Source organism: Manacus candei, unplaced genomic scaffold (assembly GCF_025592945.1).
Source record: "Manacus candei isolate 608988 ecotype Guabito, Panama unplaced genomic scaffold, ASM2559294v1 h1tg000014l, whole genome shotgun sequence".
NCBI classification, from domain to species: domain Eukaryota; kingdom Metazoa; phylum Chordata; class Aves; order Passeriformes; family Pipridae; genus Manacus; species Manacus candei.
The window spans coordinates 61485274-61501228 of record NW_026138062.1 but is presented as its reverse complement, the minus strand read 5'-3'; the positions used below and the strand labels follow the sequence as shown (position 1 = coordinate 61501228).

Here is a 15955-nt window from a genome sequence, read left to right as displayed (position 1 = left end):
TTTAGATGCCCTGAGTGCAGAAGGCTGCCAGGGATGATGTGGGAACTGTGAGTGACCCGTGCTCTGTGGGGCAGTAGCTGGAGATCAGGAGTGCCTGAAGGCTCCCCAAAATATACTGGGTACCAACTCGTGGGCAGCTGGATCGAGTCCTGTGAGTCTCAGGTTAAGATCAGAGCTTACCACAATAAATCATGTTTCTCACTGCCCCCTTCTAAAGAAAAGGGGGCTGATACAAGACTCAGGTAATTTTTGTATATAGGTTTGAACTGAATAGAACACTGCAAATCCCGTAGCAGAGTTTTTGCTGCACATTGCTTTGCTTTTGTTGAGTTTTTATTCTGACCCTAGTTACACTAATCAGTTTGTAAGAAAGAAAATGTTAGACTCACCTCTGCTGAAAAGTAGAATCATACTTGCTTCTGAACATTAAACATGCACTAAAATGCTTTTTTTACTGATGCTGTAATTTGGTGAGACTGTAATCTAATTCCTATTGAAATTGGTAAAAGAAATGCGTCCTGGAGTTGGGTGAACCTAATTGGAAAATATTTCATCAGACTGATCTATTGCAGTTCTAAGATGATTAACAAATAAGGAAACTAAATCAGCCTAAAATATAACAAGCATTCTTAAAAAAATATCCTTAAGAGAGGTGATCTTGTCTGTTATACTTGCTAGTAAAATTTTCCAACCTTGGAAATGATTCCAAAATTTACTGAGGTTGTCAAAGAATTGGTAGAGAGTTATCTTGTGCTGTGCTGGCTGAAAACAGGTACCAGTGTCCACGAGATGGAAGCAGATACAAATAACTACATTTCAAAGCTTGCATATTGCTCAGCTACTTTAGTTGTTTAAAAAAACGCATGAAAGTACTGTATAAACTCTTGAATAAGCATTTTCTGTTTTGTCTGGAGATTGTTTTATTTTTTGCTAATGTAATTGTTGTGGAGATCTCACCCTGTCAGTTTAACATTCCCTGAACTATATTTTGGTATAGTTAATCATTTCGTGCAGGACTAACCTGTGCCTCCTGGGAAAGGATGGGTGAAAAGATTCTTGACTTAAATAGAAAATTCATCAGGTTTGACTTCAACTCTGTTTATTGGCAAGTCTTATGTGTCCATGAGAGGTAGGGGGAGAGACTGTTTCAGACATTTAACTTGGTGCAACTATCATGTCTTTGATCATATGCTGGTGCCCTGGTATCTGTAGTGTGTAACTTTGGATCTGGTTGTCTGGCTGGTGCTGGAAGCCTTTGTTTTTTTTAAGTGATAAAGAGACTGATTATACATCTTGAAGGAGGCAAAGTATCCATCAAGTCTGAGTGGAGTTTTCCTTGAGGACAGACTGCAAGACCAGTAATATAATATGTGAATCAAAAATCAAATGTGGCAAGGCTTGGAACTATGGCCAATGTTGCATACATTAGAGTGAAGACTTGCTGCAGTACTTATTTTATGGCACAGGTATGACCACCAGTAAGAAAGAAGTTCCTTTAGAAGTGAGAGAAATATCTCAATACAATGAACTTCAATAATTTTCTGAAGTTCAGTTTCTCTCCAGCACTTAAACTTCTAATTTTACAGCTTGGACTGTATATATTAACAGTATGACAAACCTGAAAAATAATTTTTCCTTCATTCAGGAATGACTTGTTTCTGTCAGAGCATGTTTCCTACTCTTGGTAACTTGACAGTTGCTCGGGGCTTGCAGAATTGGCTCCAAGGAGCCTGGGTTTACTGTAAGAGCCATGTCAAAGCTGTTAGTTTTTCTTCAGGCTGGCAGTCTTCATCTGATTTTTACCTGAAATGTTTTTCACATTTGGCCTTGAGTTGTTTTATGTGTGTGTGAATGCAATAATTGGATTTGGAAGCTGATGCCTTTTGAAAATTTCCAAATAAGCAGAATAAAATTAATGATAAAAATAACCCATCTTCTTGCAGTGATTTTGGTAGAGTTATGGTGTTTGTACTTTAAAAATTGAACATTTTATGGAGTAATACAGGTTATCTTTGTGTTTTATTTCTGGTCTTCACAGTTGCCTTCTTTACAGAACTGCTAGAAGGCAAAATGTATAATTGGATAGAACTACAAGTCAGTTGGAATATAAGGGGGTTACCAATCTGGAGAGGCACATGGTGTGTTGTGTGATGCAAGTGACCCAATATCAAAGTTGCAAAAGATAACTGAAATACTGCAAAACCTAATTTTTATGAAGTTATCAGCAAAGTAGTACCATGACAAATTTCTTCTGCACATACACTTTTTTAGTGTGCCACCAGAACCACAGAAATATAACAAACTAATGTCCAACATGTCCAACTTCAATTTCTGATTTTATTTTTATCTGTCAATAGTGGGACTCCAACTCCAGCTTCAGATGCTGATGTTACCACACTGAGAGGTCAGTTTTCATCTAACTCCTGTTAAGGCTGATTCTGAATTCCTAGATAACTGAGAAATTTGATGGTGTTCGGACTTCAGAAAGAGCTGTGAATTTTTGCATCTCTATAATGCTGTTTGTAATCTGGAGATCATGTTATGTGCTGACATTATTTTGTTACTGTAGGAATCATGAAAATCCTACTCGACAAATTAGTTCTGTGCTCTTTTTACTGCACTTAATTTCACATTTTCAAAAATACATCTGCTTAGGCAGAACATTAACATTTTATTCTGATTAGTGTATTTGGTACTTTTCCTCCAGCTCTTCAGGTGTTTCTTGTGCTGTTGCTGCCGTGATGATGGGAATAGAAATCAAATTTGACTGTTGATTTATTCTTGCTGAACTGCTTCTGGGTATCTACATGTACATGGGTATAAAACCTCCCCCAAACCAAACAAAATAATGCTGTTCTCTTTCAAACTCAGATGCAGCTGCCAATGTTCCTCCCCCTGATGAGATCTCCATTGAGAGTCCTGCAGGTGGTACCATCGAGGAGGTAGATGTTGTAGACACCACTGTGAGTGATTTTTTTCATGGGGTTCAGCATTCTGTTGCCTTTCCTAAATGATACTTTTCATGGTCATTTACATTTTTCTAGTATTTGAAGGTGTTAACATGGTGTGTTAATACTAACTAAGATTTCGTAAAACCAGGGCATGGAATTTCTAAAGTTTTAACATAATTTCCTGGGGAAGTATTTTTCATTTGCAGAGGCTATGCAATGCCACTTCCCTGGCAGTGGGAGAGGACAGATCAGCTGAGCTATCAGATGAGGATTTAACTTAGAGTACTAGGACTAAAGGGGGAATGCCTAGTGGTCCTGACAGCTCCAAGAACAATGTGGAACATTATTATTCTTGTGGAAACACAATATACCTTAGGTTGCTGTAGTAGTGGTACAATGTGTAGGATGCAGAGAAGTGGCCTGGACAGCCTTGAAGATTCTGATTCTCTGCTCCTTTTCCTCTGCTGATATAGATGAACTTTTATTTATCGTAAGTCACCCTTACTGTCATATTTAAACAAAGGTCAGAACACAGAGAATCCTATGCCCAGTAATTAAATCATCTCTGTAGAAGTGAGCTGAAAACCACTTGGCAAATACCCAGGGAAGTATTTGCTTATAGGAGAGCTCCTCTGAATTTAAACTTTAATCCCAACTCTAGAATTCAATTGCATTATTTGTGGTCCTACATGACTGAAAAAAATTTTGCAAACCAGTGGTATGAATCACCTGGCTTTTGTTTTCTTATAAAAATGAAACTCTCAATGGATTATGGAGAAGCTTACAAAGTTTCACATGCTGCATATAAGTAGAAGCTGATTTATGGTACTGGGTTTTATTCCATAACAGTATGGCTATGAAACAAAACTGAGCCAAACTGTACACTTCTAGAGCTTTCAGGGCTGACTGGAACTCTGATATTGGAATAAATTCTGAATATGAAACAGGCAGACGGCTTCAAACTCAAGTCCAGGGTCTGGCTTTGTATTATGTACCAAGAATACTTGTGGTTTGGTCCTATGTACAGCGTCATTCTTTTTCAAAACAGAACTGCCTCTACTACTTCTGCTGGAGCAGAGAATAGGACCACTCAGTAAATCAGAAAGAAACCAGAATTAGATTGCTGCTGCTGCAGTGTTTTCACTCTATACAGTTACATCACACCTCATCATCGCTCAGTGCAGCCAAAATGCATTGCAGATTACAAGACCAAGAGTGAGCAAAGCTCATATTCTGCACTTGTATGTTGACTATACCAGGTTTTGGGGGACTGATAAATGATTTAAAGTATATGTTGTTGCAAACAGCCATATGATAGCAGTATATATATGCCTGCTAAGTGTGTATCTCTCAAATGCTAACTAGCTTGAAGTACTGCGCCAGTCATTATGGTCTTTAACAAAGTTATCCAGTGAAAAAGGGATGGAGTGCGGGAGGAAGAGAATTTAACTAAAAATTTTTAGAGGGTCCCTAAACAACATATACGTTATTCACTGGAAGCAGATAAACTTTCTGGAGAAAGGTTTTTCCATTTCCTGCACCATACATAACTTGGGCTGCAGTTTTGTTGAAAAGGTCTATTTTGGTGGGTCTCTGTTTTCATTTTTAATGGGGAAAAAGCAACAACTGCATGTAAATAGGCAAAGTCAAAGCCCCTAGCAAAAGACATTTGTCTATTTGGCTAAAGTTAACTTAAGCCAGCCTTCCCTTCCTTGCTCCAGAAATCTGGCTTTTTTTTTTTTTTTTCCTCACATCTTTCAGTATGCCACAAGGAATAGCTAGTTTTAAAATACTAGGGAACTAAGCAGAAAACGTTCTTTCTGTGTTGCTCAGTCATTCAAATCAGATTTAAACTTAGGATTGCCTGCTGCCTGTGGCAGCTATGATAAGCTTCATGCTTCCCTCATGCATTGTACAGCCGCTGCCACAGGGCTCCTTGGGCAGCTGTAGATCCACCAGTTGAAGGGCACTGCTTTAGCTCAACAGAGGTCCCAGTGCCCATTGTATATCGGTGGGATCCTTCACTTATTGAAGCTGAACAGCAGAGTGTTGTTCCAAATGTAGAACTCAACAAAGGTAACTTGTCTTCCAGGTGGAATAGTAAGTAGGAGCCGTGCGATAAATGAGTACATTTTGGGTAAATCAACCTAGGCTGACTGGGCTCAAGTGAGCTGTTTGAGTATCCATGGCTGTACTTTAAATTGCCTCATAAACATTCCACACAACTAGATTTCTGTTTGTACCTGAGGTCAACTAGATAGACTTGCACTGCAGACATCCATATGGAAAATAGAATTATCTGCACTATGAGAATTCTCAAGAAATGTTCTTGCTTAGTAGATTGCCTCATTAGTTGCTGCCTCTGTCCCTGAGGCTTCACAAGCACTCCATTATAGTGCAAGGCAAACAAGTGTGCTGATGGCTCAAGTGAGCATGCTGAGCTTTGCACTGCAGTTTTCATGTGTCATTAAGTATACCTGTGACCAGCCCACCAGTAGTGCCCTGAGCTGTTCCTGTCCATACAGGGCTCAGGTTTTCTGCCCCACCATGAGCCAGAGAAACTTTCGGATTTGCAGCAGCTGGAGAAGTTTCTGTCCCGTGTAAGAAAGATATTTGGATCCAAACTTGGGAATGTAGTGTAGTATTGACAGATGGCAGACCATTTGTACACATACACATTTAGGGATGCTTTTTACATGGAGTAATCCCACATTAGGTAGGAATCTGGTCTGTGGTGAGCAACAAGGATTTGTTTCTTCAAAAAAAAACAACAACCAAAAACAATGGGCAAAACAAACAAAAAAGAAAGCATTTAAATCAACTCTTGTTTTTTTCCCTTCTTCCTTCCCTTCCAGATCAATAATGAGATAAAGACGCAGGATGAGAAGCAAGTGAGACCTGTAACTGAGCAGATGATTGAGTTCAACATTTTGATTGCTGGTGAAAAGTACAGTGAGGAGCTGAAGGACCCAGCTACTGTGGAGCATCAACTGCTGTCTGAACGATTCATTTCTCAGGTGATTACCTTCCCTAACTTCCTTTTTCCTTTTGCTGGCTCTGCAAAGCAATAGCAACACAAAGCATCAGTGTCAGGGCTGCTTTTTTCTCATGGGCTGTGCGGAACCAGCTTAAGGCTTTTGTTGGCCTGAGGCAGGCTGGAAAATACCCACCCACTATGGGAATACACTGTTCTGTCTGACATGCTGCCTTTGGAAGCAGAAAAGTACCGTACGTTGTGCGTAGCATGCCAGCTGCTGGAGACCCTAGTTTTCTTTTTGTGATTTTAATGATATATCCTGCTATAATTTTTGCAGGCAAAAGAGGTAAAAGTATGTTTTTGGGAGGATCAGAAAATTATGCTGAACCCCTGAATGGGGACATAGTCTAAACAGGATCTTTCTGAGGGATTGTGCTCTCATTTTCTTTCCCCCATTTTCTGATCTCCTTGATTTACTTTGCCTCATGTTAGCAAAAGAAACGAATCCAATATTTTCACTTATTTTAGTCCTTTTAAAGACCTACTTCTACCAGGGCTGGCATAGACCTTACCATTCTTTTGGAATTTTTCAGTACCTCTCCCTGTCAGTGTTACTGCAGTAGAGCTTTTAAACTCACAGAGAAGTAGTTAGTCTCTTGTTTACCTACTGATGCAACTTCATTAGTTCTTAAATTTGTAGGACTTGAAAATTTCAAAGAAACATTTAACATCTCTCCAGTGACCAGTCTGCTTAGAGTTCATTTCAGTGTTTTCTAATCAAGTCTTCCAGTTTGAATTCTTCTGTAATTAGCTGTTCTGGGCAGTGAAAAAAGATGATTTGAGGGTCTGAGCAAACCAGCCTGCCAGCACTCTCAAGTAGACAGGTCCATCATCATCTGCTGATTTGGACATGCACTGAAATGGGATAGAGGATACCTTAACAATTACTGTCTATACAGAGTAGGTGGTAAATGGGGAGATCAGAAGAATTCACAAACAGCAGAATTCATTTGTTATTTGTGCTCAGGAGCAACATTTCTTTGAATGAATTGTTTGCATTGCAGTGAGATCCTCTCTCAAATCTAGGCTGCCAAGACAACTCTTGCTCCTCATTTATGCCCAGAGTGAGCAGTTCATGGGACTGCATTTTAAAACCCCTTCACCCAGTTCTTAAACACATGCTCAAATCCCATTGGAGTCAGTGGGAATGAACTATGGTTTAGACTGTTAGGCACATACTTTAAAGAAAAAATACATAGGTGCATTATACATATAAATATACACATGTATGTATGAGTTATTAAGAAAATTGTTTCAATTATTTTCATTTGAATGCTACAATTAAAGTTACTGGCCCACCAATATACAAATGTATTCCTAAAGTATTATAATATACTGCTGTGTTCTAATTTTCCTCTCCCTATTATTTCCAATTTTTTAAAATTTTGTCTATAATGGTGGTAACTTTATTACCATAATTTTCTTGTGTCAGGGAGTTTGTCTTTGTTTTTTCTTGGAGAGGTATTTAGAGTGCCATATGGCAGCTCATCATGAGGCTTATCTTTTCTCTAGCTTTGCTTCCTTCTTTGTCCCATCTAGTTGGGGTTCTCTGTTGAATCCCTTTTACTGGGGCTAACCACTCTGCCAGATCCTGAGCCAGATGGGAAAGAGATGTGTACTCTTCACTGCAGCCAAAAAGCATCACCACAACTGTCACAAGTTGCTAGCGTAGGCTAGACATCTTAATTTTCCTAGTTGTGTGGCCAAGTAGCAATGCCATAGTGTGTGTGTGTGCATAAGAAATGTCAGATGGGACAGAGTCCTGGCACACGGATGTTCCACTCCTTTGATCCCTTGCCTGGTTTTCTCTGAGCATGAATAAAGAAGCTCTTGAAAAAAAGAAAGTCGGCAGCACTTTGATTGTTTAAGTCTCACCAGAGACAGTTTAAAAATAGGGATATCAGGGAGCGGAATAGGAATTTGCAGAGTAAAAAATAATCCTCAACTGGCAAAGATCTTTTGGGAGCTAAAAAAACCCTCCAAACCAGCATGAACCTTCAATATTCTATATCTTGTAGCACAGTTGACTACTGAAACAGGCGTGGATGTACTTCCGTTTTGCTGTCCCCAGCTGTCTTTTTTGAACAGCACTGCTGGTCTCTCCTGAGCCCTTTGTAAGTTTAGGGCAGTGGAGGTGAGCTGTGTTTTGCACTATGTTGTGCCTCTTTGGAATCTGAGAGGTCCCTTTCTTATGGCAGCCGCTGCTCCACTTAAGTTGCTAAGGTCCAGAGCATTTTCCTGATTTCTTTTTAATCCAGAGGGGTGTGGGAAGTAATGGAAACTCTTTGGGCAGAGAGGGATTTGTGCTGCATAAATAAGAAAAAAGAATGTAGTCCACTATGGGCCGTGCAGGTCTCTGCAGTCTCCTTGAATGTGTCTATACAGTTGCTGGGGAATGCTAGATGTTGTTCTTCATACTTTTTATTTTCCCTTTTCCTTTTCTAATAACGAAACAATGTCACCAAAACTACTCTTCCATAAAGAAAGAGAATAATCAACCATTTTTTTCCTGTTAGATATAACAGCTCAGGTATATTTATGGAAAATGTTGAAAACACTTCCTGATTTTTTTTTTTACCACATGAGTAGGGTGAAGGTGTGTTAATCTTTTGTTTTTTCCTCAAAATAGATTAAAAGTGTATTTGAAGTACTACCTGGATACAAAAACATCCACATCCTGGGTTACAGGTAAAAAGATACTGATGCATACGTGGTGGTCGGAACTGATCATGTATGATGGTGCAGTGAGCTAACATGATGCTTGGAAGAATGTTGGGCATGTGTGTGGGAGTTCCTAGGATGTATTAACCAAAGGACAAGTGCTTTCATATTTGGTACCTCTATATATAACAGTTGAAATAGAAATACAGAGCTGTATGCAAATGCAAATATTATGGTTTGGGTTTTTTTTAATGATTCTATCGTAAAATTAAAAGGTACACTAACATCTAATACTTCTTCTGTACTGTTGATATCTCCTAGTATTAAACAAGGAAGAACACAAACCTTTTTGGAAAAATGTGGTGTATTTAAATTTCTTTTTGAACTTCTTAATGTTAATTTGGGATGACTCTAAACGTTGGTGTTTAGAATATGTAAAGGTCTTTCTCTCTTGGATCAAAACAAAGGTGGGCAAATAGTTTGATATGCAATGTTTTTACTCTCTTTATTCCTGTAAGTATTTTTTTTAAGACTAATTTCCTGAATTCAATTTGTGCTTCAGAATGACATTTTAAGTTAATTTGCTAAGTTAATGCATCAAACATCTGATGTCTGAGTTTTGGGGTACATGGATCACAAACTGTGATTTTTCTTGAATGGACTGGATATAACTTTCAGAATCTAATGATAGTGTTCATGAGTTAATCTAAATTGTGTTTTCTTTGAGACTGTAAGCTGTGTTTCTTAGAATTTATTGCCTAGGGAACTGTAGCTAGATTACATACAGGTAACAAAGTAGCTATAGTGAGAAAGGTTTTGTGGCTGGAACCTTAGACTGTGTCCAGTTTTCAGCCTGGAAGGCAGCAAAACCTTCCATCTTGGTATTTTCAGTCTAATACATTTGCAAGCTCTTGGTTCATTTGGGGAGACAAATAAAAGGTTGGTATTTCTGGCAGAGCACCAGAACTCTCTCCTCTGCTGTGCATGACAAAACCCCAAGGTTGTAGACTAAACCTTTAGGTAGAATTAGTGAGCCTTGATCTCCTTGATCTTGAACTGCATTATGTGTAGTAAGCTGAGATGTCTTTGCTGATTCCTTGGGATCAACAGGAAATATCAGTTCAGTAAAAGCAGAACAGTTTATGTAGCAGAATAACAATGCAACTTAGTAGTATTTTGCTTTGTGCATTTTCAAATTAGTGTACCCTGTAGAATACAAAAGCAAATTTGTAAAAACTATAAGACCTAAAGGAAATTATGACACTGATTTAACAGGTTTTGCTGTTCTGTTTTGTTTTTATATTCAGCCCTTCTGAGGAAGACAGGTAAAGACAACTTTTTTATAAATATTGTCATAATACAGATGGAAAAAACATGTTTAGCTGGAGGACATTGTTTTGGGGATTTGTAGTTTTGGCTCCAGAGCAAGATAGTTATCCAGCATAAATATTATGTGACGGGTTCTACCAAAAAATGCAAGTAACTTATCTGTTTTGATTAAAGATAAACCTAATTTGCTTATTTAAGTCCTAATAATAATAATAAAAAGAAATACTCAGGGAAAGTCTACCTAAACACAAGTCAGCTACTGGGCTAACTTGTGTATAAGAGTCTCTTTTGTGAAGTAAACAAAATTGCTTAATGATTACTCGAGGTCTTCATATTTTGCAGCAAAGTCTTGAATATATCAGGGGTGATTATTATACTGAAATAAAAGTAGGCAAGAAAACCACAGTTCTCCAGCAAAGGCAGTTGCTTTAGCTACTTAAAGGGCAAAGGTGCTGCACGTTTTACCAGAATTTTCGTAAACGTTCTTTAGCAGAACATGGGATCAGTCTGGACTTGTTTTTCATCAGATATATGCAAGTTAAGAATACTAAATTTTCTTTAGTATTTTAAGAATTTCACAAGACAGAAAATGAACTGTGGCATTAACTTACTAGGTGTATTGTTTTCTTTTGTGTATATCTCAGCAAAGGCATAGCCAGTTTCCATGGAGAATTTTAAAGAGCATTCTAATTTTAGGAGAAAGGTTAGATAACAAAAATCTCTTCACAAACTGTAGTGACTTAAAGCCATCCCCTACTACTGTGCACTTCTGGAGGATAAGATGCATGCAACTGTTCACAAAGACTATGTTCCAGCCACCAGATGTTTAGCCTTTTGCAGACAGATGATGGTGTTGTAGTTATTTGTTAGGAATTATTAAAAGCAACTGACAGTACAGTTGTATTAAATCTAAAGGTTATGTTTGAGGAGCATGCTCTGTTCCATCTTTGCCTTTTCACTACTGCTGCCCTTTATTTCCTCTTCTGACAGTGTCCTTGATGAGCTTATTTTGGACTTATTTCAATGATAGAGCCACCAGCAAAACTCCAGCAGGCTCCTCAGTTTAGTCAGCGTGTTTGCAGATTATGTCTCTGTTGTATCTGGTGCTGGGACTTTAAGACTTCCCTGAACAGAGAAATTATTTTAGCAATCCAATTCAGCTCCCTGGAATGAGCAAAACCTGTATTCAGGGCACATTTTTCTAACACTTCATAGGTTACTTAGTTTTCTTGCTGTATTCTGTGTACAGCCAAAATATGTTATATTTTCTAAAGCTCCCTTGTGCTTATGCCCAGTGTATAGTAAATTGGATTGCTGCCTATACTGTCATGTGGAAAAGGACATGCAAATGTATTCAGAAAAAGAAAATTAAGATAATGGGGGAGAATTAATATGAAAAAAACCTAAGCTGTATGCAGATACAAAACCGAGTTATAGAATAAATGATCAAATGAATCTAGATAAATATTCCCAATTATAAGCTGTATTAAATACCATTTTATTGCTATTAAAGACATTCTTTCGAACAGGTTGACACTGCACAGTGACAGTGATCAGGGCTCTCACTTGCTACTGTAGATTGCTGCTATATACAGCCTGTTTTTCCTTTTGGTTTTCATAGCTCAGAACCATTCCCATCATTGGCATGACCTTAAAATCATCACTCTCACCACTGCATGCTGGTGGGTCCATTAATAATGCTGGTAAAAAGCCAGCCTTTTGGTCTGCTTGTGGTCTGTCTACCATTCATTAGTAGAAGTACAGGGCTGGGAGCAGACCAGGTGTCAGCTTTTGGTAGCCTTTTCCTTGAGAACTTTGCATTGGTGGAAAGCACAAGCAGATACAAAAGTGAAAAGAATTAAATAGTTTTTATTTAGAATCCTTTAAAGCCATATATTTTTATATTAAAAAGTGTATTGAACAGGTTCTGGGGAAAAAATATCACAGTGTTTGCTATACTTTGGAAAACCTGGCATTTCTCATCTGTGTTCTCTTTCTCTTTGTACAACTGAAGTGGGGTAGAAGTTCACTATGCTGTTACATTTGATGGAAAAGCCATCACCAATGCCACCTGGGACCTGATTAACCTTCAATCCAACAAGGTGGAGGACAACTCCTTTATGGGCATAGAGGATAATCCAACAGTTGTGTACACCATCAGTGATTTCCGAGATTATATTGCTGAAATCCTCCAGAAAAATGCTTTGCTTGAAAACACTTCCTTGTCTTTAGACCCTAACTCTCTCCAGCTTACTAATGGTGAGTATTAATTATGATGCACTGGTGTGTCACACATCTGAATTTTTATAAACTAAATCTCAGATGAGCAAATTATTCAGTTGCCCTCTTAATAATTAAACAGAGAGAACAAAACCAACTATGTTACAACTTGTTTTGCTCCGATCTTAACTAGGCCAAATCATTGGCAGTAGCATCCCATTTTTTTAATCCATTAGTTTAGTCTCTTTTTTTTTTTTTATTTTTACACTAAGGCTTGTGCTGTGCAATTCCAGTAACACTTCCAAAAATTAATAGGAATAAAAAGGGTTCACATGGTACACCTTGCACCAAGGTGACCTTCAGCTTAGTAGCCCTGTGTTGGCCTTGAGCAGCACAAGGAAATACCTGGGTTATTGTTGAATATTCAGTGATCCTGCTAGAGGTGATGAAAGAGGGCTGTCACCCCTTTGTTCTTATCTTTCCTCTGTACTTCCTATCAGTGATTTGGGGGGCATTTCCAGGAATAAAATCTCTCTGACAAATTTTTTGAGAAGATTTTACTCACAAATCTGAGATCAGAGAGGGTTTTTCAGTCAGTCTTCCAACATAACCTCCTCACACTGCTATGGCAGCCTTTAGATCCCAAGTATTTATGTTTTCACAGTGAAAGAAATACTACACCCCACGTCAGAAGACCCATCCTGGATTACTGAGCATCCAGTTGTGCTGGAGCGCCCGGAGTTCGATGTGAGTGTGGTTCTGAGCAGAGGCCTTTGGACACATTTGAACAGTTTAACTCAGCAAGGTGGAATTGTAGCCAACACCCAGAGCTCCTCTATCCCACTGTACATGCAGAATAAGTAGTAATGAAGGCACACCTTATATTAGAGTAAAAACTGGTGAAATCTCTCATATAACAATTCTGGTGTCTGTTGCTCTAAAGGCATGATTCTTCCTTCCATTATCCTATGTTTTTTTGGAAAGCAACAAATAAATGTAAACCCTAAAGCTGGCTGCTGGAAGAGATAAAATGCTAAGTTTCATATGCTCCTTTTGTTACTGTATTGCCTTCACAGAAAATTCTCAGCTTGGTTTTATGTCTATCCCCCTAATGCCAGCAAAGGAAACAGAAATATAACAGGCAGTGAAATTGTAATTATCTCCTCTGATTACCTCTGGAACAAGCCAGGACATAGACTGAAGTTTCCTATTGGACAGGAGGCTCAGTATCCCTAACCATGTCTGTACAATGCAAAGGGGCTTTAGGCAGAGATACTGAGTTAGGTGCTGGCCACACTGAGATCAAGTCAATTAGTTCTGCCAACAGTGAGAACTTCTGAATGGTGGAGCATTGTCTGGGCAGTAGGTTTCTGCTCTGCACTCAGTTGTATAACACAGATGTGCCTTCCACAAAGAAATGAGCTCAGATCGTGCCATAAAATCCACTTCCCCCTGTGCTGGATGGTAGGTTCTCACTAAGCCTGTTATGAGACAATGCTGTGACAGACACATCTAATTTCAGGTCAGCTTCTGAAAGCTTTATGTAAGCAAAATTTGTAGTCACTTAACAGAACCCAAATATTATTAGAATGGAAAGAGGTATAATATCCTCAATTTCATGCCAGCTTTTCCTGAGTTTTAAAAACTAATCACTGGTGTCTAAAATACAAATTCATATGGATTTACCATAATGGCTTAAACGTAGTGTGGATTTAAGTTAACTTTCAGGGAAGGTCTTTCTCTTTACTAGAGCTGTCTAACTAGTTTAAAATATTGCACATATTTATTTTAGTAAGACAAAGAATTCTTCCATCTTTACATTCTATCTGTGGATAATCTGGCAGATGTGCAGGAAAGAAGATTTTAGAGTAGCGGTAGCTTTGCAATAATAAATTTTAATCCAATTTTAGGGAATAGTATGTATGAGAAAAAATTGTGGAAGTTATATTTTTCCAATTATGAGCTATGAATAAAGTAATCTATGACTTCAATCAAGAACTCTAATTACGTAAAAGATATTGAGTATATCCCCAAACCAGCTGTGTACAATCTGCAATACACAGATAATTTGGGAAGTAACTTCACATAAATTTAAGAAAATCAAAAACATGCTTAAACAGTAAAAAATTGATCAATTACTTCCACAGATGTCAAACCTTTATGGATACACTTAAGTAGAACTGCTACCTATGGAAAAGAATTTTGCTATGATTCTTCTTAGCTGATTTGAGAATAAGTTGGATTTGTATTATCATACATACTTATGACATAATGTGGGTCTGTCATGACTTCACTATCTAATTGCTAGCAGATGGTACCACTAATTTTTTTTTTTTTGAGTTTTACAGATCTCTTAAAAAGTAAAGCAAAATTAAGTCTATTTTTTGAAATCCATATTTTCTTGTTATTTCTGTGAATTGTAACAGGTAGAATGCTCTGGCTTGCTGAATACAATGCCTTTCTGGCAGCAGAAAATGGAAAATCAGGGAGGGAGTTCTGTGTTTGCAGTCATCTGTCATATTTGTAAGCCTTTCAAAAGACATTAGCAAAAACCAGAACTTGCCAAGATGATATTAAACTTGTTAATATAATATATTGCACTGTAACAAGAATCTTTGAATAATGTTAGTTGCCATAGGAACATCTATCCACATTCGAATAAATGATGAAGTGCAATCCCTGGCAACTAAGTGCTCACATTAAAAAATGTATTGAGAAGCTATTGCTGGTAGTCCTTATTCATTCTTTATGGAATTTATACATGTAATTTGTTTCTAATTTTGTATAGTAACTGTTTTTACAGCTTTATTTATAGTGGTCAGTTTTGCCAAAAAATATTATTGCTGGAGCACATGTCTATGTGGTATATATACTTTTCAACTGCTTGTTACCATATAAACTAAAGAATGTGAGGAGACTGTGGTGGCATAACAACTGGCATTTTTAAATGTGATCAATGCAGGTAAACAAGTAATTTAATAAAAATTTCTTAACTGGCCTGTTTCCAAAGCATTCAAGTGCAGTTTGAATGAAGCTGAAAATTTAATTCACCCACATTTCGACCAGGAGTAAAATTTCAAAGTGTTTGGATTCTTCCTGTTATCCCTGCTGGTCAAGTAACGGAAAGAGATTTGACAGGAATGGCGTGCTACAGAAATAGTTAAAATGGTTTTGAACTGTAATATGTATTATAGAACCCTGTGTCCACTGCCCACTTAACTTTGCTCATCACCATCAGCAGTTGGTTAGTTCTTAGTAAATTGCTGCTTCTTGAAAGTGCTTGGCAGGCTTTGTATCCCATGGGTTTTTTTGGTCCGTATCACGTTGATATGTGGCCATGTGTCTGTGTGAAACACTAATTCCCGAATTTTAGGCTGGCAGCTTGCTTTTGTAGCCTTGACCAAATAACTTATCTCTTTATTGGCTTTTCCCAACATAATTACCTCATCAGACACCATGATAGTAGATTAATATTCAAAGATGAAATGTGCTAACTATTTTAACTGTAAATCAAATAATGATTGGGACATGAAGTAGTAAGTAAACAGTGTGGAAATTGGAGATGTAAAATCAAATTATCTTTTCACATTCCAAACAATTAGTTCTGCATACTCTTTGTTGTTCATAGTTACTGCTGATAGATTTATTTTTTTTTTCTGCACAGGCATCTTGGCCTTGAAACTAAAGTTATTCCAGGTTCTCAACATTCTTCTTTACATTATGGTTTTTATTTCCCTCCTGAGTTCTTATGCCCAAA

The 15955-nt window shown here is 37.8% G+C and overlaps 1 protein-coding gene across 1 annotated transcript in view; it reads left to right on the top strand.

Annotated features, from left to right (window-relative positions):
- Positions 1 to 15955, top strand: part of IMPG2 (interphotoreceptor matrix proteoglycan 2) — a 59080-nt gene that overhangs the window by 30849 nt on the left and 12276 nt on the right. Inside the window, exons 6-11 of the mRNA XM_051780935.1 lie at positions 2358 to 2404; positions 2872 to 2963; positions 5807 to 5968; positions 8618 to 8676; positions 11993 to 12237; positions 12863 to 12945. Of these exons, the coding sequence (XP_051636895.1) occupies positions 2358 to 2404; positions 2872 to 2963; positions 5807 to 5968; positions 8618 to 8676; positions 11993 to 12237; positions 12863 to 12945 (688 nt within the window). The remainder of the gene's footprint in view (positions 1 to 2357; positions 2405 to 2871; positions 2964 to 5806; positions 5969 to 8617; positions 8677 to 11992; positions 12238 to 12862; positions 12946 to 15955) is intronic.